Source organism: Amblyomma mixtum, chromosome 1, assembly GCF_055824585.1.
Source record: "Amblyomma mixtum isolate Tamu chromosome 1, ASM5582458v1, whole genome shotgun sequence".
Lineage (NCBI taxonomy): Eukaryota > Metazoa > Arthropoda > Arachnida > Ixodida > Ixodidae > Amblyomma > Amblyomma mixtum.
Window position 1 is genome coordinate 47,723,537 of NC_143012.1, and position 22,462 is coordinate 47,745,998.

The window sequence follows — 22,462 nt, forward strand, 5'->3', positions numbered from 1 at the left end:
AAATTCTAGAGGCCCGTGTACTGTGTGATGTGAGTGCATGTTAAAGAACTCCAGCTGATTGAATTTTCCCTAGTCGGCGTCCCCCATAGCCTGAGTCGCTTTAGGACGTTAAACCCTCATAAACCATAAACCATTTCTTTAATCCCGCTGTTTATCCTTTCCTATATGGCGCGGTTCGGGTGTCCATAGAAATATGTGAGACAGTTACTGCGCATTCCCTTTCCTCAATAATCGATTTTCAATTTTACGAAGAAGTGCCATCGCCGTTCGGCGTGACGCCTTGCCCGTTAGACAAATTGGTGGTTCAAAAGAAAACATTCGACAGAAGTCTGTCTGGTTGGGAAATTTAATGTTAGGAGAAGGTAAGTGACGCCAACCAAGTAAAATACAGGAAAAACACGACGTTTCGGGACCGGCTCGGCCCCTTCTTCACGGTGTGACTACGGGCGAGCGCAGCTTGGCTTTTTAAGCCCCTGTGTGGAGGACCTGCGGGTCAATGGCCGCAGCCCATGGACGTAGGATGAGGGGAGAGTCCCCAGGGAACGATTAACATTCTCTCGTGTTTGCTGTATGTGCCACGACTCGAGTAGAAGCCTCCTGCGTGGGTTAGCTTCCGTTTCCAATACAATGGTGCTGTCGAAGTCAATTGGGTGGTCACACCCTTCACAGTGTTCGGCCACGGCGCTGCGTTGACGATTCATGTGACGGACGTCCGCTTTGTGTTGGTTCATCCTTTCCGCGAAGTTCTTCGTTTCCCCTATGTACGACGCCGGGCAGACGGAACACGGAATTTTGTACACGACGCCCTGGGCCTTTTCTCTGGGCTGCCGGTTTTTTGGGCGGGGGAGAAGGCGACCGATAGTGCTGGTCGGTTTGTGCGTTGTCAGCACCCCTTCTTTTCCGAGAATGCGACCGAGCGTCTCGCTCACGCCTCTCACGTAGGGGATGCAAACACGTTTCCGCTTCTGGCATGCGTCTGAGGAAATAATAGACCGGATTTTGTTTTGCCTTTCTTGCTTCCTGATAATGCGCCGGATGAATGAGCTTGGGTAGCCGTTCTTTTGGAGGTCAGAAATGACTCGGTTCTTCTCCTTCCTTTTATCTTCACTTGAGGAACATATGGAGTCGGCTCTCTTCAGTAATGACGTCACGACAGATGCTTTGTGCGGGATGGGATGGTTCGAATCGAAATGTAGGTACCGTCCTGTGTGGGTTGGCTTCCTGTGCACCGAGGACTGCAGGCCTTTGTCGTGCCTTGTAAGTAGGACATCCAGAAAAGGCAGGCTGCCCTGCTGTTCATGTTCAACAGTAAATTGTATGGCCGGTTCAACTGAATTTAGATGACTCTGGAGGTTTTCTATCTCTGAGGTTTTCACCACACAAAAGCAGTCGTCTACATAACGGAGGAATAACTTTGGCTTGGGATTAAAGGAGGAGAGGGCCCGGCTTTCGACGTCTTCCATGGTTAGGTTAGCCACTGTGACTGAAATTGATGCCCCCATAGCAGTTCCGGTTGTTTGCTTGAAAAATTCTCCGTTGTAGGTGAAAAAGGTACTGCGCAGACAGAGGTCGAGAAGGCGACATACCTCATCGACGTTGAGTGGAGTTCTCTCGTGCAGCGTTTGGTCGTTTTCAAGTGCGCGGCGAGCGACGGACACAGCAAGGGGAACCGGTACGCAGGTAAATAGCGACACCACGTCAAATGAGACTAGACTTTCGTCTTCCTCCACGGTAAGGTTCGAGACAAGTTGGACGAAATGCCGCGAAGTTGGCATTTCGTCCAACTTGTCTCGAACCTTACCGTGGAGGAAGACGAAAGTCTAGTCTCATTTGACGTGGTGTCGCTATTTACCTGCGTACCGGTTCCCCTTGCTGTGTCCGTCGCTCGCCGCGCACTTGAAAACGACCAAACGCTGCACGAGAGAACTCCACTCAACGTCGATGAGGTATGTCGCCTTCTCGACCTCTGTCTGCGCAGTACCTTTTTCACCTACAACGGAGAATTTTTCAAGCAAACAACCGGAACTGCTATGGGGGCATCAATTTCAGTCACAGTGGCTAACCTAACCATGGAAGACGTCGAAAGCCGGGCCCTCTCCTCCTTTAATCCCAAGCCAAAGTTATTCCTCCGTTATGTAGACGACTGCTTTTGTGTGGTGAAAACCTCAGAGATAGAAAACCTCCAGAGTCATCTAAATTCAGTTGAACCGGCCATACAATTTACTGTTGAACATGAACAGCAGGGCAGCCTGCCTTTTCTGGATGTCCTACTTACAAGGCACGACAAAGGCCTGCAGTCCTCGGTGCACAGGAAGCCAACCCACACAGGACGGTACCTACATTTCGATTCGAACCATCCCATCCCGCACAAAGCATCTGTCGTGACGTCATTACTGAAGAGAGCCGACTCCATATGTTCCTCAAGTGAAGATAAAAGGAAGGAGAAGAACCGAGTCATTCATCCCCAAGCTCATTCATCCGGCGCATTATCAGGAAGCAAGAAAGGCAAAACAAAATCCGGTCTATTATTTCCTCAGACGCATGCCAGAAGCGGAAACGTGTTTGCATCCCCTACGTGAGAGGCGTGAGCGAGACGCTCGGTCGCATTCTCGGAAAAGAAGGGGTGCTGACAACGCACAAACCGACCAGCACTATCGGTCGCCTTCTCCCCCGCCCAAAAAACCGGCAGCCCAGAGAAAAGGCCCAGGGCGTCGTGTACAAAATTCCGTGTTCCGTCTGCCCGGCGTCGTACATAGGGGAAACGAAGAACTTCGCGGAAAGGATGAACCAACACAAAGCGGACGTCCGTCACATGAATCGTCAACGCAGCGCCGTGGCCGAACACTGTGAAGGGTGTGACCACCCAATTGACTTCGACAGCACCATTGTATTGGAAACGGAAGCTAACCCACGCAGGAGGCTTCTACTCGAGTCGTGGCACATACAGCAAACACGAGAGAATGTTAATCGTTCCCTGGGGACTCTCCCCTCATCCTACGTCCATGGGCTGCGGCCATTGACCCGCAGGTCCTCCACACAGGGGCTTAAAAAGCCAAGCTGCGCTCGCCCGTAGTCACACCGTGAAGAAGGGGCCGAGCCGGTCCCGAAACGTCGTGTTTTTCCTGTATTTTACTTGGTTGGCGTCACTTACCTTCTCCTAACATTAAATTTCCCAACCAGACAGACTTCTGTCGAATGTTTTCTTTTGAGTCTATACGCCAAGACTTCGGCATCGAGACCATGCAGCTAGTGAAGCGATACGTCAACATCACCAAGAGTATTGCTGTCTTCCGGACACATCTAAACTTCAACAAGACCTGCAAGGAAAAGGATGTGATACCCGTGAGCCTTCGCCTAAAGCGCCCTGTAACCACCGCAGAAGGCCTACGGCTGGTGTCCAAAACGGAGCAACAGTTATTAAGTGCGCGGATACACGAGTGCCATTCCGTTCTCCGCAAAAAGGAGCTGGACCGGTTCTTCGCGCGCCGCCAACTAGAACAAAGGATGCCTGAGCTCTTCCCGCGGGTGGACGCCTTTGCCATGGAAGCGGCCTCCACTGCAGCCAACAAACATCGTGAGTGTCAAAACAAGAAGTTGTTTGCCCTACAGCAGCGGCAGAAGAAACAGCCTGACCCCCATAACTCTGGCTTTGTAAAGAACCTCTCCTCCCGTCGCTTAACACCGCCCGAATACTCTGTTCTCGCAAAAGGACATGGATTCAACATATCATCTGGTCCCGCCCTCCCAAAACTAGTCGCGGCTGTTGAAGATGCGGTCCAGCACCTGGAGCCGCACGTCAGGGAAGAGGTCCGCCTGAAAGCGATTGGTGTCATCGCCAAGGTACCCCCCAAATTTCCGAGCAATCTGTCTCAACTGGAACGAAAAGCCCTACGCGGTCTCAGGGACGACACCGACATCGTCATACTCCCGGCAGACAAGGGCAACTCTACAGTGGTGATGGACCGACGCGACTACGAGGAGAAGGCGTCAGCCCTTTTGAGCAGTGGGGCGTATGAGAAGGTTCGCAAGGATCCGACTTCAAACACTCAGGCAACACTCAACAAAACCCTGGCAGAGATGTTCAAGCGGCATCCTGATTTCAAATGGCTTTACCTCCGCCTCATCTCCAGAAACGGCTCAGCTCCAGGTTTTTACGGGCTACCTAAAACTCACAAACCTGGCGTCCCCCTTCGGCCAATTGTAGACTTCACCCTGTCTCCTCTGCGACGTCTCTCTGACTACCTGCACAAGGTACTGGCGCCGCTCGCCGGCAGAACACCCACGCATGTACAGAATTCGCGGCATTTCGTCCAACTTGTCTCGAACCTTACCGTGGAGGAAGACGAAAGTCTAGTCTCATTTGACGTGGTGTCGCTATTTACCTGCGTACCGGTTCCCCTTGCTGTGTCCGTCGCTCGCCGCGCACTTGAAAACGACCAAACGCTGCACGAGAGAACTCCACTCAACGTCGATGAGGTATGTCGCCTTCTCGACCTCTGTCTGCGCAGTACCTTTTTCACCTACAACGGAGAATTTTTCAAGCAAACAACCGGAACTGCTATGGGGGCATCAATTTCAGTCACAGTGGCTAACCTAACCATGGAAGACGTCGAAAGCCGGGCCCTCTCCTCCTTTAATCCCAAGCCAAAGTTATTCCTCCGTTATGTAGACGACTGCTTTTGTGTGGTGAAAACCTCAGAGATAGAAAACCTCCAGAGTCATCTAAATTCAGTTGAACCGGCCATACAATTTACTGTTGAACATGAACAGCAGGGCAGCCTGCCTTTTCTGGATGTCCTACTTACAAGGCACGACAAAGGCCTGCAGTCCTCGGTGCACAGGAAGCCAACCCACACAGGACGGTACCTACATTTCGATTCGAACCATCCCATCCCGCACAAAGCATCTGTCGTGACGTCATTACTGAAGAGAGCCGACTCCATATGTTCCTCAAGTGAAGATAAAAGGAAGGAGAAGAACCGAGTCATTTCTGACCTCCAAAAGAACGGCTACCCAAGCTCATTCATCCGGCGCATTATCAGGAAGCAAGAAAGGCAAAACAAAATCCGGTCTATTATTTCCTCAGACGCATGCCAGAAGCGGAAACGTGTTTGCATCCCCTACGTGAGAGGCGTGAGCGAGACGCTCGGTCGCATTCTCGGAAAAGAAGGGGTGCTGACAACGCACAAACCGACCAGCACTATCGGTCGCCTTCTCCCCCGCCCAAAAAACCGGCAGCCCAGAGAAAAGGCCCAGGGCGTCGTGTACAAAATTCCGTGTTCCGTCTGCCCGGCGTCGTACATAGGGGAAACGAAGAACTTCGCGGAAAGGATGAACCAACACAAAGCGGACGTCCGTCACATGAATCGTCAACGCAGCGCCGTGGCCGAACACTGTGAAGGGTGTGACCACCCAATTGACTTCGACAGCACCATTGTATTGGAAACGGAAGCTAACCCACGCAGGAGGCTTCTACTCGAGTCGTGGCACATACAGCAAACACGAGAGAATGTTAATCGTTCCCTGGGGACTCTCCCCTCATCCTACGTCCATGGGCTGCGGCCATTGACCCGCAGGTCCTCCACACAGGGGCTTAAAAAGCCAAGCTGCGCTCGCCCGTAGTCACACCGTGAAGAAGGGGCCGAGCCGGTCCCGAAACGTCGTGTTTTTCCTGTATTTTACTTGGTTGGCGTCACTTACCTTCTCCTAACATTAAATTTCCCAACCAGACAGACTTCTGTCGAATGTTTTCTTTTGAGTCTATACGCCAAGACTTCGGCATCGAGACCATGCAGCTAGTGAAGCGATACGTCAACATCACCAAGAGTATTGCTGTCTTCCGGACACATCTAAACTTCAACAAGACCTGCAAGGAAAAGGATGTGATACCCGTGAGCCTTCGCCTAAAGCGCCCTGTAACCACCGCAGAAGGCCTACGGCTGGTGTCCAAAACGGAGCAACAGTTATTAAGTGCGCGGATACACGAGTGCCATTCCGTTCTCCGCAAAAAGGAGCTGGACCGGTTCTTCGCGCGCCGCCAACTAGAACAAAGGATGCCTGAGCTCTTCCCGCGGGTGGACGCCTTTGCCATGGAAGCGGCCTCCACTGCAGCCAACAAACATCGTGAGTGTCAAAACAAGAAGTTGTTTGCCCTACAGCAGCGGCAGAAGAAACAGCCTGACCCCCATAACTCTGGCTTTGTAAAGAACCTCTCCTCCCGTCGCTTAACACCGCCCGAATACTCTGTTCTCGCAAAAGGACATGGATTCAACATATCATCTGGTCCCGCCCTCCCAAAACTAGTCGCGGCTGTTGAAGATGCGGTCCAGCACCTGGAGCCGCACGTCAGGGAAGAGGTCCGCCTGAAAGCGATTGGTGTCATCGCCAAGGTACCCCCCAAATTTCCGAGCAATCTGTCTCAACTGGAACGAAAAGCCCTACGCGGTCTCAGGGACGACACCGACATCGTCATACTCCCGGCAGACAAGGGCAACTCTACAGTGGTGATGGACCGACGCGACTACGAGGAGAAGGCGTCAGCCCTTTTGAGCAGTGGGGCGTATGAGAAGGTTCGCAAGGATCCGACTTCAAACACTCAGGCAACACTCAACAAAACCCTGGCAGAGATGTTCAAGCGGCATCCTGATTTCAAATGGCTTTACCTCCGCCTCATCTCCAGAAACGGCTCAGCTCCAGGTTTTTACGGGCTACCTAAAACTCACAAACCTGGCGTCCCCCTTCGGCCAATTGTAGACTTCACCCTGTCTCCTCTGCGACGTCTCTCTGACTACCTGCACAAGGTACTGGCGCCGCTCGCCGGCAGAACACCCACGCATGTACAGAATTCGCGGCATTTCGTCCAACTTGTCTCGAACCTTACCGTGGAGGAAGACGAAAGTCTAGTCTCATTTGACGTGGTGTCGCTATTTACCTGCGTACCGGTTCCCCTTGCTGTGTCCGTCGCTCGCCGCGCACTTGAAAACGACCAAACGCTGCACGAGAGAACTCCACTCAACGTCGATGAGGTATGTCGCCTTCTCGACCTCTGTCTGCGCAGTACCTTTTTCACCTACAACGGAGAATTTTTCAAGCAAACAACCGGAACTGCTATGGGGGCATCAATTTCAGTCACAGTGGCTAACCTAACCATGGAAGACGTCGAAAGCCGGGCCCTCTCCTCCTTTAATCCCAAGCCAAAGTTATTCCTCCGTTATGTAGACGACTGCTTTTGTGTGGTGAAAACCTCAGAGATAGAAAACCTCCAGAGTCATCTAAATTCAGTTGAACCGGCCATACAATTTACTGTTGAACATGAACAGCAGGGCAGCCTGCCTTTTCTGGATGTCCTACTTACAAGGCACGACAAAGGCCTGCAGTCCTCGGTGCACAGGAAGCCAACCCACACAGGACGGTACCTACATTTCGATTCGAACCATCCCATCCCGCACAAAGCATCTGTCGTGACGTCATTACTGAAGAGAGCCGACTCCATATGTTCCTCAAGTGAAGATAAAAGGAAGGAGAAGAACCGAGTCATTTCTGACCTCCAAAAGAACGGCTACCCAAGCTCATTCATCCGGCGCATTATCAGGAAGCAAGAAAGGCAAAACAAAATCCGGTCTATTATTTCCTCAGACGCATGCCAGAAGCGGAAACGTGTTTGCATCCCCTACGTGAGAGGCGTGAGCGAGACGCTCGGTCGCATTCTCGGAAAAGAAGGGGTGCTGACAACGCACAAACCGACCAGCACTATCGGTCGCCTTCTCCCCCGCCCAAAAAACCGGCAGCCCAGAGAAAAGGCCCAGGGCGTCGTGTACAAAATTCCGTGTTCCGTCTGCCCGGCGTCGTACATAGGGGAAACGAAGAACTTCGCGGAAAGGATGAACCAACACAAAGCGGACGTCCGTCACATGAATCGTCAACGCAGCGCCGTGGCCGAACACTGTGAAGGGTGTGACCACCCAATTGACTTCGACAGCACCATTGTATTGGAAACGGAAGCTAACCCACGCAGGAGGCTTCTACTCGAGTCGTGGCACATACAGCAAACACGAGAGAATGTTAATCGTTCCCTGGGGACTCTCCCCTCATCCTACGTCCATGGGCTGCGGCCATTGACCCGCAGGTCCTCCACACAGGGGCTTAAAAAGCCAAGCTGCGCTCGCCCGTAGTCACACCGTGAAGAAGGGGCCGAGCCGGTCCCGAAACGTCGTGTTTTTCCTGTATTTTACTTGGTTGGCGTCACTTACCTTCTCCTAACAAATTGGTGGTTGGTGTAGTGTAGCTCTCGCTACAAAAAGACGACCATGGCGGCAACTGCCGCCACCCCATTTCAAAGGGCACGCTCCTCCTATCTTCCATCCATCGATCCGAAACCATACAGCGTCACTGGGCCCACAAAATATGACAACGCTCTAGCTCCACAAGCTGCAGAACCACGTGCTCAAGTATTTCCTGCTAAGCATGGTCTACCCGGTACATTTGTCAACAGTGTCGTTCATCCTCACCAGCGTGTTGCTGACGCTGAACGTGAGCGCAGCGTGGGTGGGCGCCACGTCGGCGTGGTTGGCCAGGTGGCCAGCGGAGTTGCAGGCCAGCAGGCCCATGGCACAGGAGATGAAGAAGAGTGCCGAGGCCAGGTTGCCGGCGGCCGCAAACGCGAGCAGGCCGATGCCTGGCGCCAGCAGGCCCAGGCACGAGGTGGCCAGGCGGCGCACTGCCAGCAGGCTCCACTGGCGGCCGGCCAGCTCAGCTGCGCGCCCCGTCAGCAGTCCAAAGAGCGAGTTGCACACGTAGGGTAGCGCAGCCAGGCTGAGGTGTCCCGGCCGGGCGGACAGGGCCCTTGCCAGGTACGTGGGCAGCCACTGCATGATGGTGTAGCTGGACCAGTTCATGGCGAAGTGGGCGATGTAGATGGACCACAGGGGCCAGTGGCTGATGAGGTCCAGCCAGTGGGGGGATGCTGGGAAAAAAAAAGCGAAAAACAAAAATACATAAAAAAGGTACTTGATTACTGCAACAGAACAGTATGCTTTAGACTCCCACTGTATACTGCATTCTGACCTGGCGGAACCCCTTCTCAACTCTGCTTTCCGTCAGAACCTGCTGACGCACCGCTTCCACAGAAGCTGCAGAGTAGCAGACGTTAATTAAATGGGGCTGCAAAACACTTCTACATCCGCCAGCAGCTGTGTTCACAACCTGTCTGACTTTTCACATGAAACAATGAGGGTGCCTCGCATTCAGCAGTTCTTATACTCTTACATTACAGTAATGTCACAAACTTTGAAAATGTGAATAATAGATCACTCAGCATGTTTCCCATCCCTTTCCTTTTCCAAATGTTCAGTCTTGTGGCAGCTGACATACTGTTAAGCAGCTCCACAAGCTATACATACATAGCTTGCTGACAGCATTACAGATGCCATGATGGTGCACGACGCAGAGGTCTCGCCAAGCTTCCACAGTGCAGCTGGTGATAATGAGACAACACACATATAGCTGCGTTTTTCATCAAGCTCCAGATGCTTCAAAATGGCGGCCACTTTGATGCCAGTGCACGGTATCTACAGAGCTTTCCAGCCTGGGCACTGCCATGTTTCTGGCTGGACTGCTGTCAGCACCTGGTGCTACCATTTCCAACGTGACAGAGCCAGGTGCACAAAGCAGCTCAGCGAGTAATACCCGTGTTACACGGGCGTTTACAACGCCAGTTCAGTTAACCCTCAGTTGAGTATTTCAACTGTCGTTGAACTCAACTAGATTCGCTTGCTGTTACACGAGCACTTTGAGTTCAGTTCAGTTAGCACACTAACCACGTTACGTTTCGTCTAGAGCGAAGTGAAAATAAAGAAAAACAGCGTATACATTTTTTCTTTGTGTGTAGTAAACGATCGCCTTATAGATATTCTTTCCTATAGCGACAAATTTTGTATATTTTTTTTGTTTTTGTGCAAAAATTAGCGTGATGATGTCGGTACGTAGCCAAGACTATCCGTGTAGGTCAGTTCGCTGGTTGTCATCGTTTTTTTTTTGTGTGTGTTTTCTCACTTCGACTGCTCAACGCACGCGCTATGTCTACCTGTGTTTAATGCGTCTCCAGTTTTATTTGGAGTGCTCTCAGTTTGCTGCTTTGCGCATGCCGCAGCACTCTGAGCCAAGGCAATCCATTACGGGAATTTTTTTTATCCGTTGGACGCCATCTTGTCAGTTGGCCGTTCAACTGGGACCCCCGATCTCAGTCGAACTCAACTACCATTGTGATTTGAACGGCAGTTAGCGCTGCCGTGTAACACTGCTATAATACGGTGACGCCGGGCAGGAGGTGTGTACCTACCGGCGGACACCTTGCTGGGCTCCTTGTGCGGCGTGGCGGCCGCGTCGTCACGGTGAAGCAGCATCCAGGCGGCCGTCCACACGATGCCCAGCGCGCCGAGCCCGTAGAAGGCCCGGTGCCACTCCAGGAGCGGGCACACAAGGGCCGCGGCCGTCTGCCCCGCGGCGCCCGCGGCCAGCACGCTAGCCACGGCGCGCGACCGCTCCTCGGGCACGACCGCCGCCTGTCCCACCACGTGGAACATGCAGGGCAGACCCAGGCCCTCGCCCAGACCCAGCAGGGCGCGGCACAGGAGTAGCAGGGGCAGTGAGGAGGCCACCAGGGGCGTGACGAGCGTCGACGCCGACCAGAGGAGCACGGCGCCCGCCATGACGGTGCGGCCACCGTAGCGGGAAGGCGCGCTAGATCCCACCAACTGCAAGGCACACGGAGAAGGAGGCGGGAATTAGATTTCAAGAAACTCGCTAAACTGACACTTTCCACAGTGACGTCGAAGCGACAATGACAACTGTATGCTACCATAGTGCCCTTCCCGAATCGCTTCAATAACATGACTACAGAGGCGAATTCAAAGCGGGAGATTTTGGTTGCGGCATACTGCGACAATGGCGTCATTGGCAAATTCTTTCGCTGGTTTCGCCTTTGGTTTGAACCAGGTTATGGGCGGATGGCAGGCCCCAGGCTCGCACTTCCACATGTACTTTTCAACCAAATGGTAGCTGTCAGCAAATACAGTTAACTGGGACCCACATACAGGTTAATGTGTCTAGATTTACAGCACAGCTGTTAAGCGCCCGCTCCTGGTTTTAGTGGCATCCTGCATCGTCCGGTGTAAGAGATTGAGGAGGAAAGGAAAGACTGCGGGGAGCAGGGAGCACAGGAGAGAGGGAGTGTTCAAGCTCTTACCCTATTTAGATGCCCTTCTACCCTTCTTGAAGCTTCCATACTCACGGCTCAAATCAACCAGGTGCTAGCCAATCTGTTAAGCGCACTTCGGCACAGATGGGAGGCAGTGAGCCAGACGCGCACTGTCAATGGATGTGGTAGCCCAGGTTGCATGTGACTTCCCTAACCGATTCTGACTAGCCACTTTCCCCCTCTCCACTCTCCCCAACCTCCTCTTCACATTCCACTCTGCGGCCTCAAACTGATACTACAGGTCAGATTTTGCGAAGACGGCAGTACTAATGCGAATGCATTAAAACAACTTTAAAATTCTGTTTTCAACGAAGTTCAGTATTCTTGGGATGTAAGACATAGGCAGCTGGCTGCTGAATGTGAGTTACACTCAGTCAAAGCTGAAAATAAGTAAGCAGAAAGACAGGGGCATGATGCGATGATAGTGCTGTTGGATAAGCACCGCAGTTGCACGATTTGAAGTATTGTTCCGCAAGTTTACACACACGCCTCTGCAGACCTGGAAGCACTATCTCCTTGCCACCTGCGAGCTAAGCGCTGTTTCACTATCGTCACCTGCTTACAGCAGTTAGTCGGTTAAGTAGGTTAACCAACTGCATGCAAGGCACTGATATGAAACTGTGCATGGGCGTCACGAAAAGGTATGTTCTGACTACCGCGACAACTGGGCGACTATTCCACCGCTGCCATCAACAGGCACACCATGTGATACCTCGCCCTCACGCTCACCCCAGTGCAACAACCCAACGATAACATGTCAACAAAGTTCTTAGAAGTAAACTTCAACTTGCATTTTTGCGTATCGGCTATCTCATTCAACTTGAGTTACTATTTTTATGACGATAGCAATTTCTTCTACAATCACAGCTCCAAGTACTAACATCTGCACGCTAATTACTGGCAGATAGATTGTTCATGATAACAAAAACACTGAGACAAATTTCAAATGACTTTTGACCACACAGGATAGCTGCACTAAATCACCAATAAACGCCAGTACTTCATTCGTCGAAAAACACTGAAACTTGGGTTACGAAATAAAAGCTGAAAAAATTGCTCCGAATTTTCAAAAAACCAAACTGAAAAGTCCCACCCCAACTCATAACTGACGTGGGCAGGCAATGGACAAGCAGCACAAAACTCTACCTTTGTGCATTTTTCCCAGTTCTTCCGAAGAACTGCGCTCAATCTTTGGCCATCTGCTTCGCGGCATTGTTTTCATGCGTGCAATACGTTGCTGTCAGAGCAGCCTGCTCAGCTAACGTTCCAGATAAAAGGTCCTGCAGGTGCACACACACACACCAAAACAATGCGACGGCAAAGTTACTGACACGAAAGTAACCTCACCGCCACGTAATCAACAAGGAGGTGCAGTCAAGAAAGGTGACTGCAATCGTGAAAAAAGTACACCTGTTGCGATGAGTCACTTATTAATGATGACAGAACTCCAAAATAATATCGAGAATATTTTCAATAATGGCATGCCTTTATGCCACTGCAATCAGGCCATGGAGTTTCATGACCACACATTTTCGAGGATGCGCCATTTTTTGTTACGAGGGTTGACTATGTGGACTCATGAAGAAGACAAGAAATTGCTGCAGTTATGCCTGAAACAAGAATGCGACATTTGGCAACAGTTTTATACCGAGCCTTGGCCTCCAGAGCCGAGAGAAATGATGCATTCAGAAGACATGGCGCAGCAGTACGAAGCTGCGTCTCCAAACCAAAATGGCGGCTCTATCTCCGTCATGAACGTCGCCAGCCACTGAACACCGATATAGCGCCTAGAATATACACCTCTGAGGCATCTTTGGCAAGCTTTAGTTCCACTGCTTTTACTGACACAATGGTATTGCATAGAACATACTGAACTGAGGCGGAGTGTACGTGCATTTGAAAATGCTGGCCATTGTTACTCCAAAAAGAAGTCCCATTTCGGTACACCACGGTGTAAGAGATGTGTAATATGCGAGCTCCTGAGCGCCGCCACATTGGGCTGCTGCCGACAGCGTAACAGCATAGCGATGATGTGATGCTAATTCATGGTGGAGCTGTTAGTCCTGCTGTTTTGTCCATCGTAGGATGCTGCGTGTGTGCACATATTAGAGCAGGCGCATACTGGGGAGGACGTGCGCGTACACCCTTTGCACATCATGCACATGTGGTGTCACGCGTGTACAACCTAAAAATACCATCCAGCTGCCAGCCCATCACATGGGTGTTGTGTGAGTACACCGTTTACACACCATTCAGCTGCATGACCATCACTAAAGTGCTTTGGAGTGCATTATGTGCCAGGTAAATTTAGAGACTATATTTTGCCTACAGGCTGCCAAGGTGGAACCACACAGCACTTCAGAGGTGTTCATACATTTTCTTGCTCTGCGTTACCTTCCCATTAGCTCTTACTCCAACCATTGCTCAGCCGTACTCACACGTCCACACTCATCACAGAACTGCTGCTATTGCAATGGCAATAAACTTTCTAGGCAGGTTTCGTAGAGTCATCCGTTAAGAAAAAAAGAAAGTGGCAGGGTTTTACCGTAGTTAAACCCAGTCGATGTGCAAAAGCATGTGCTCATTTTTCGCCTCTTCTGTCTAGCATATGCACGTGCACGCAACCGCATTTCTCGCTTTTGATCTTCATGCCCTCAGTCCACTCGGCGGCAGCTGGCGCAATGCTCCTCTGAACTAACCCGAGTTAACCGAGACTTTACCGATTTAACCCGGTTAGCCAAGTTAACCTATACACAGTGTAACTCTATGGCAGTAGTTTCAGGCACAACTTTCCAGCCACCCACGTGCCATTCACTCAAATTCAAGGAGGCACTTAAAGGTGCACTGAAGAGGATTCTGAACATATCTTTTTGCTGCGGGAACTCAATTCACACGTTCCTAGCATTCTTAGAAACAGTGACTTATTGCCCTGTGTGGCCGATTTCCCCAATTAAAACGAATTAACGTCCGGCTCCCACCTTTTTTTTTTAATTCTGCCTTGTACGGTGGGCAGAGTCGACCAATGCGTGGAGCGCCTTTCACCCAGTCCCGTGGAGGCTTTGCTTTCGCTTTATTTTGTTTTTTAGCTTTCCATGAATAAATAGTTTCATTCGCAGATAATATAACCGCGAAATAAGCCCGAAGAAATAAAAATACAGGCGGACTATTTGCTACTACGGACTAATACGTATTACTCCGCCGATGTCAGAGCGGCAAGCCGCCACGGGACTGGGTGAAAGGCGCTCCATGCGTTGGTCGACTCCGCCCACCGTACGAGGCAGAATTAAAAAAAAAAAGGCGGGAGCCGGACGTTAATTCGATTTAATTGGGGAAATCGGCCACACAGGGCAGTAAATTGCAGTTTCTAAGAGAGATCGGAACGTGTAGATCGAGTTCCCACGGCAAAAAGACAAGTTCAGATTCCTCTTCAGTGCACCTTTAAGACAACCTATGTGCGGTAATGCGAATGCACTTCTTTGCATTATGGTGCCATCTGCTGGGCCAGCATTGTACACTGCGAGGGGGGTTTTCAGTAGATGCCGCATGATGGCGCTATGACATGCCTAGCAAGAAGTAAATTTAGCGGATACATACTTTTGTACTCGGTGAATTGTGACATCTGTAATTTACATGCTCATAATTACTCATGTGCAGTTCTAAGACAACTCTGCATTCACAAGATGCGCCTTTATTCAGCTGCAAACATCAAACAGACATGGCACAGTGGAATCGTCAACCGTCTGGCACGCCACAGGCCAGGGTTCGACTCCTGCCTAGACCCAAATTTACTTTTCTTATTTTTCTTCATTGACAGTTAGTGCCTTTTTGAATTATGGATTAGCTATGGATTGGTGACAGCATGACATATCCTGTACACGCCACTCGTGAGCCGTAAAATGCTTTTGCCTTAATATCTACGATGCATCAAGTGTGCGGCATCCCTGTGCGATGTGTGTGTACTACAATTTTGCCCTGTTTTCTACACGAATAAAGAGTTTTCTGCATGGTTTCTACATGAATCGACGCTTTCGTGATGAATATGCATTAACCCATACAACTTGATTGAGTGGCATGGAATGAATACACACGTGCAATTAAACAACTTTCGATGAAAACCTTACTCAGTGAATCTGAAACTGCCGAATACCTTCTGGGCACATAATTATGTGGAATCCACAGCTCCCATATCGGACAGTGGGATGCAATGTCCCATAGTTTAGTTCTGGCAGACCACAAAAGTTCCCTACACTATGACCGTCTACTTTCGGCCAGCAAACTTTGGTACAACCTGCATGGAATTTGCTGAAAAACGTTTCAGCTAGTGTCGTTTACAAGATCCTACCAGCCACCTGCATTGTCCTGCTAAAGGTCATGACCGCTTACGTCATTACCCGTGGTCATTAACCGTGAGGTCATGACAAACGGTCGACAATAGGCTGGAGGGCCATCCTTTCAGAGGCATTTGCCGCTGCGTTCTTGGCTTGTATCAGACTATATTAGCAGCAACGACAAAGTGAATGGCATTCATAAGACACTCCGGAAGCCCGTACTTCATACGTTAAACTCGCACAGGAACTGTATATTATATGATTACACTTTTCACTCACGGCGAGGGATGACATCTGCCACCCTGAGACTTTGCCATCTTTCTATCCCTGTGGTGGAGTTGATTTTGTTCGCTTACAGATACTTTAGACGTCATGTCATAACCTTAGCATTCTCTTATAAGCGGAAAGCAAATATCTCTAGTCACCCCAATTTGTTCTTTTCATCTTTAAGAGGAACGATGCCTGCCCAAAATTGCCACCCACCATCACCTCCTTTCCTTTAATGCCACCCCCATAGAAATTGAAACCACCCCAGACTCACACATACAAGTTGCATGAATGCTTTGAACTATGACGAAATTGAACAAAACAATGTGTCACAAGTCAAGAAAATATGCTGCTTTGGGCATTCGATTTCAAATGCAGCTGACCATTTTTGTGTCTGTGGCGCCCACAGCATAAGCACTTGATGGGGTTGCCATTCCTCTACACTTCTTTTGAGCTGACACTCAGCTGATCAAACTACATGTTAGTGTCATAATGATTTACTTTCTTTTTTCTGGATCAGCTGTGTCAAAATCCCTGCACCTGTTGAACAGAAATTGAGCCTGGTTGTTCCAAACAACCTAAAGATTCCGCAGCACTCTGCTGAATGAATTGTGAATCTAGATTCTTATGAGTCAACTGTGCACAATTCCAACTCGCAGAGTCTTTTCATTACACTTGAAGTTTATGGGACCAAAACGCTACTTCGAAGTTCTATCAAGAGATTTCGATGCATCGACTTTGAACTGTGCCTGCTTTCCGAGCGACATCTCAAACGCCACATAGGCGCGTATGCCGACTTCTTAAAAGGCCCGACTAGACGAGTGCGAGAAGCCGCACGGCGTGAACGCCGGCTGAATAAACAAAAATGGCGTGAAGGTGTCAACGCGTACGCCAGTCACGCTTCGCGGTGTCAAGCTCCAGGGAGGGCTCACCGGAAGTTGAAAAACCCGACCTACGACGACGTCGTCTACGTGGTCGCCCAATGGGTTTCCCCTCCCCCCCTTGCCAACACCGCATCTCGCACAAAACACGCGTCGCTCAAGACGGCAGGCAGCGCGCAGGACGCTTTCGCGCTCAAGAACGCACACCTGAAACTCACACGACTCACCTGACTAGTGATGTAGCCGACGGCGAAAGCGCTCAATATCCATCCCTGCGACAACAAGCTCCACCGGTACTGTTCGCTCATCGGAACGATGGCTATCGGCATGAGAACGCGGTCGGCCGCGTTCACGAAGTTGGCCAGGCAGCACAGGGCAACGGTCCTCGACTTTCGGGTCATGCTGAAAGACTTCCCGTTCTCACTCACTCGAACGAAAGGCTGCGACAACGACCGTAGCCACACGAGCACATGCACTACCGCACCAAGCTAGCAATCACGAACGCACGAACTTCGGAGAACTAGCGACACCCGCGCTGAGAAGACAGCGACGAACGCGTCGCGTCGGAGGCAGTAACCAACGTCTCATGGGTGCGTATCAACCATCAGACCGCGAGCTATGCGGCGAGATTGCACATGCCACGCACAGCGCGGTTTGGCAGTGCCTGCCGTAGACACATCGCGCGACGGTTTCTTGTCCTCCGTCGGCGAACGACACCTCCGACGACCGCAGTTGACAGGCGAACGCACACTCGAGAAAGTCCCGTTCTAAACAGTACGACAGCCTTCCCAGCACTAGCAACAACAGCGCAGCGGGTGATGCGGGGCACGAAGCAGCTGGGCCGGTAGGTCGACGACGCACGGCAAGCGAAGACGAATGTGGTTGCGCTGGGCCCTCCTTTCTCCACGACCGCTCATAAAATCCACCGCTCACAATTATTGCTTCTGGCTGCTATTGACTTTCGGCTTGTTCGTCATCTTCACTAAACAAGCTTGAAAATTTGGATTCTGCTGGCTACATTGTGGACTACATAACAATCAACGTTCAATCAGCAACAGACACGCTCTTATTTATTACCATTCACCTAAAATAAACAAAATATAATTTTAATTTTTCCTAAAATATTTTTAAAATGAGAAAATTTTGTCTTGTACTTTTACGTTATCAACAATAAACATGATTATATTACTATAATATACGCCTGCTATTTTGTTTATCATCATCATTGATACGCTAGTAATGGCTGCGCTGGCGTGTTATTCATGAACGTTGGTTTTATCGCCTATGCACCGCAGTTTAACGTTGCATTCGGCGTGTGCTATTTAAATTAGGTTCGAAAGTTATTACTGATCGTCTTCACCTGCAACAAGTGAAAGAACTGGAGGTCTCACTCAGCGATGCATGCCAGCAACAACGTCAACGATCCGCGTAGAGCGGATAGGATTAACAGGTGCGTCTGACGAGTGACATGACCTCGAGGATTAGCAAAGCGAAACGAGTCACGAAAAGCGATCGCTTGGAACTTTGCGTCGTTGTTCGTTGTGAGAACGAACTACTTGATCGAAAAACACGCTTGTCTGCCAAATACAATCGAGATACTTTTGCTGGCTTACTAATTTTTGCAGGGGCCTAATGATCCGGGCCTGTTCGTAAAGTTCCGCCTCTACTGCGCTCATTTCAGTTACATTGAACCTTTGCGCTTTTAGATAGAATTGTGTGGCTCGTTTGCCGGTGCGAAGCTGGTTACCCTAAAGCTCTTATCCGCGCTTTATGTTGACACCGTTTTTTTTTTTTTTTTACGCCGGAGTTGTAGCTGGACTGAAATATAATAGTTTCGGCCTTGAAGTTTTGTTCCATGCTCTCTTCAAGGTTCTTTCCTCGATGTCTTTGACGTAAAGAGCGAGTCTGCGACTGTGGAAACGACTGCGTCGCAGTTAAAGCTAATTTCCACGTTTCGCGAGAACTGCATCGGCGTCTCAACAGCCCCTTTGAAATCGAAATGTGTGGGTTGTGATTCTCTGTACAAAATTTGAAAGCCGTAACAGCGAGCTAAATTGGCGCCACACCCCTGTGTTTACGAGGTCAAAAACCTAAGCTCAACTTACGGAAGTCGTTGTAGATTTGGCGATACAGTAATCAGTCGCGCGCAAACCTGCTGCTTTTTCATGTTTCAGGCATGCAGTTGGTTACTAGCCTGTTAAGAAATTGACATCATGCTTTTGTCGTGCTTTATATCTCACAAATCAGTAAAAAAAAAAAAAAAACTTTTCTTGGCTCATTAATCACGTCGTAGCACATGCTATTTTGCGTTGAAAAAAATTTCAGTGCTTTGACTTTACTTGGAAAGACTCCGAGATAACTAACCAATGTCTAAACATTTTTGGCCAATGCTTCTTTGATTCCCTGCAGATACAAGCCACCCGCAGCCGGCACTCCAGGGGATGACCCAACGCCAGATTACATGAATGTCCTTTCTATGATATTCAGCATGTGTGGTCTCATGCTCAAGGTAAGGGGGCCAAGTCGTGTTATGGTGGGGATCAAACAAACAGCAAAGGAAAGTAAGAATGCCAAAACCGTAATTTCACCACCCGGGCTGCATTGTTGGGGATTAATTTCTTATGTGCTCCTGCAAGAGTGTGACATTCGGTGCAAAATGCATACTGACACTTGATCATTCGAGCACAAGCTGTTTAGAATTCTCATGTTTCAGGTTCACTTGTCCATTATTTTTTCTTTGTGCCTTCATCCCCAAAGGCAATGGATGGGTTAGTTTGGCAGCAGCCAATCCACGAGATGGTTTAGCATCACTTGTGCTGCTTAGTAACTCAGTGAGCAAAGTGGAAGGCAAGTGATTGTTGTCATATCTGCTGCAGCACTTTTTTCGCAAAATTCCATCCAAGTTAACTGCACTCTAAACACAAATACACTTTTATGGGAGTAGACACACTCCCATATAAGCTTCCAACACACTCCCTTTCTAGACTCTAAAAAGTGATTCTAAACTTTTAAAGGGGGTGTGCTACAAATGGCTTACTCCCTTTTAACTCTATTCTGTTTATAGTGCGAAAATTCCTAGTGGTGGACCTTGCAGTACACATTTTACTGTAACAGCCAATCAGGGTTTTTGGTGAGACTGGAATGTTTGCTACCGTCCATCACACATATAAAAAATGGAGATCATCTTGACTGAAAATAACATAACTACCAAGGTGTCGGCATATCCCATGGGGTCTTTCTCAGTGTCCTAGTACAGGATTGGTCAAAAGTTCCCATGGGACAGGTTCTATCTACTTCTGAGCATTGCAGTGACACCCCCGAAGCTCGAAATCTCCCAATCCCCAGTGCTGCCAGGTAACCATCCATGATACAGTGGGTATACAAGCTTTGCCCTGGCCTGGTGCTCGGCGTATCTGGTGTGAAATGTTTGGAAAATGGGTCTCTGATCGCGCCTTATGTACAGAAAAACACTGTTTCATGGTGCTCTTTGGCCAGAGGTGCCCTTCTATAACATTAAAATTCATCATCATCACCAAAATCTCAGATCCCACCATATTTACAGAAAAATACTTTGTTCAAGGTTGCTGTTTGGTCAAAGCTCTCCTTCTACCATTAACATTCATCATCATCACCACCAAAATCTCAATAGGGTGAGGAGGAGCCTTAACCTCAGCCCTGAGGGCGCCGGTGTCTTCATAGGCGCTTTAAAAAACCCGACTATACACTCTAAACTCGAGTACACCTACATGGGAGTTAGAAGGGAGTAAGTTGACCTCTAGTGCACTTCCTGTTATAAAAGGGAGCATGCTAGAGAACAGATTACTCCCTTTTCACTCTTTTCCGTTTAGAGTGTACTGCTCAAAAGCAGATCCTGCGGCTTGAGAACCTGTATGACCAACTCTGTACACCTCACGCAACGTGTAATGAATTATTGGACATTCGCAGAACAGAAAGACAAAGAATGGGCGTTTGAGAAAAGTGCTTCTAAAACCCAGAGTTCTGATGTGTGATGTCTGGTGCATGAAAGTATTCGCACATGCTAAATACCTGAGTAAAGCTCTGCCTTGGTTGGTATTGTGTTTTTGCTGTTATTATTTGTCTTCTGATGTGTATATTTTTAGCATGAACTGCCATTATGTAATGCCCGAGTCTATACATTGCTTGTTGCATATCCATCTAGTTTATTCTACTTTATGTTTATCAACATAAATGTGTCACACCTGTGCAGAAAATCAGCACATGTTTTGCTTGGCATGCAGATAGGTGATGCCACACACAGAGTTACCAGAGTAGCCATCAGCTCTATAGGTTATGGTTTACCTTGTCAAATCGGAAAGTGGTGATGCTTGGTTATCGCTTCACGTGCAGAAGCAACGTGCTTGATGCAGTATGGCTCAGAGTTTGGTTGAAAAATTAGTAAGAGGTATTGTGACCAGCAGGCTATTTTCAACACTGTACTGGCTGTACGTCAACATGTGTGAAATCAAGAATGTGCATTTCCAGCTAGGAGAACAAATTTGAAAAAACTAATTTTTTGCATGCAGGCTCTTTCTGGTAATTTTTTTAGTTAGTGTCACATTCTTGCGTGCACTGCCATTAGGAACATGCAACTAATGGCGTGGGAGTTGTCCGTGTTCCTTCTTTCTTCAGCTGTGTTTTGATATTTGCCATTTCTTTTATATTTTTTTTCTTTTAGCTCAAATGGTGTGCCTGGGTAGCCCTCTACTGTTCCAGCATCAGTTTTGCAAACTCAAGGATAAATGATGACACAAAACAGATTCTGAGCAGCTTCATGTGAGTTTCCCCATGGTTTCCTTTTCAGCACTTCTTGCACACTGTTTTGAGTATAATGTTCACAACAGAACCACTGCAGAGGTTATCAGGCATAAGACCACTCTAGACAGTCCACTACATTGAAACTGGAACTCGTGATTGAACAGTGTGCGCTCACTTTCACCTGTTCTCTTCTGCAGGCTGTCAATTTCCGCCGTGGTCATGACGTACCTGCAGAACCCTCAACCCATGACACTGCCCTGGTCATCGTGACAACGCAGCCTCTCCTCGTACAGTAGTCTTAAACGGCTGTCTGGGGAAAAGCTTCAGATTCTACCAGAGTGTCCACGCCCTGGGAACAGTTCCAGAAGGCCTACTCTCGGGTGCGGCGTGACTGGTCTCAAAGACTAATCAAGCCGAGAAATTCGTGTTCGAATATGCTTCAGGGTTTCAGATTGACACAGTGCCAACACGGCTGATGCGATGGCGGGCATCTTGCTACTTCATTTTCGTTTGGTGTAGGTGGCGAAGAAAACAGAATAAGAATCATCATATTGTTTAGAAGTGCTTGTTTTGATTTGTTCATTTCCCTTGCATGGAAATCTGGCATCATCAGTTCAAGTGTGGAAGACAGCAGCAACCTCATGGCTGTTTGTACATTTGTGGAGCAGCTTCAGTGACAGTATTTTGCAAAAGTATGCAAAAACTTTGCAAAGTATTCACACTTTGTGCTGTAGAACTTGCAAAACTCAGCAAAAGGTGTCACCGTGCTGCTACCTGTTTTTTGCTGAGAGCTAAGACCCACAGTAAAGATTTAGGACTCATAAACCTTGGTGCAACCTGAACTGCCTCAACGAGTGCATGATCATTTGCCTGGTGCTGGTCAAGTGAATGTAAGTTGAGGTTCTACGCCAAAGAACCGACTGGGTGTTGCTCTTAAAGGAAATTAATATCAAGCT

At 49.1% G+C, this 22,462-nt stretch overlaps 2 protein-coding genes across 2 annotated transcripts in view; one reads left to right on the forward strand and one right to left on the reverse strand.

Moving 5' to 3' along the window:
* Positions 1–17,663, reverse strand: part of LOC149366251 (uncharacterized) — a 22,942-nt gene extending 5,279 nt beyond the window's left edge. Inside the window, exons 1-3 of the mRNA XM_089549832.1 lie at positions 16,958–17,663; positions 10,337–10,751; positions 8,508–8,962 (exon numbers count right to left, since the gene is read on the reverse strand). Of these exons, the coding sequence (XP_089405958.1) occupies positions 8,508–8,962; positions 10,337–10,751; positions 16,958–17,131 (1,044 nt within the window). The 5' untranslated portion in view covers positions 17,132–17,663. The remainder of the gene's footprint in view (positions 1–8,507; positions 8,963–10,336; positions 10,752–16,957) is intronic.
* A 304-nt stretch (positions 17,664–17,967) lies between these two features.
* Positions 17,968–22,067, forward strand: LOC149366252 (PAT complex subunit Asterix). The gene is made up of 4 exons (XM_089555174.1): positions 17,968–18,180; positions 19,140–19,239; positions 21,427–21,524; positions 21,704–22,067. Exons 1-4 carry the CDS (start codon positions 18,128–18,130, stop codon positions 21,774–21,776), a joined length of 324 nt encoding a protein of 107 aa, XP_089411300.1. The 5' UTR covers positions 17,968–18,127; the 3' UTR covers positions 21,777–22,067.
* The last annotated feature ends 395 nt before the right edge of the window (positions 22,068–22,462 follow it).

Bases quoted from the DNA above. Each gene is read 5' to 3' on its own strand.
- LOC149366252 (XM_089555174.1), top strand. From the start codon at position 18,128: ATGCATGCCAGCAACAACGTCAACGATCCGCGTAGAGCGGATAGGATT. The intron at 18,181-19,139 runs GTGCGTCTGACG...GATTCCCTGCAG, and splicing joins AGAGCGGATAGGATTAACAG to ATACAAGCCACCCGCAGCCG. The intron at 21,525-21,703 runs GTGAGTTTCCCC...TCTCTTCTGCAG, and splicing joins CAGATTCTGAGCAGCTTCAT to GCTGTCAATTTCCGCCGTGG.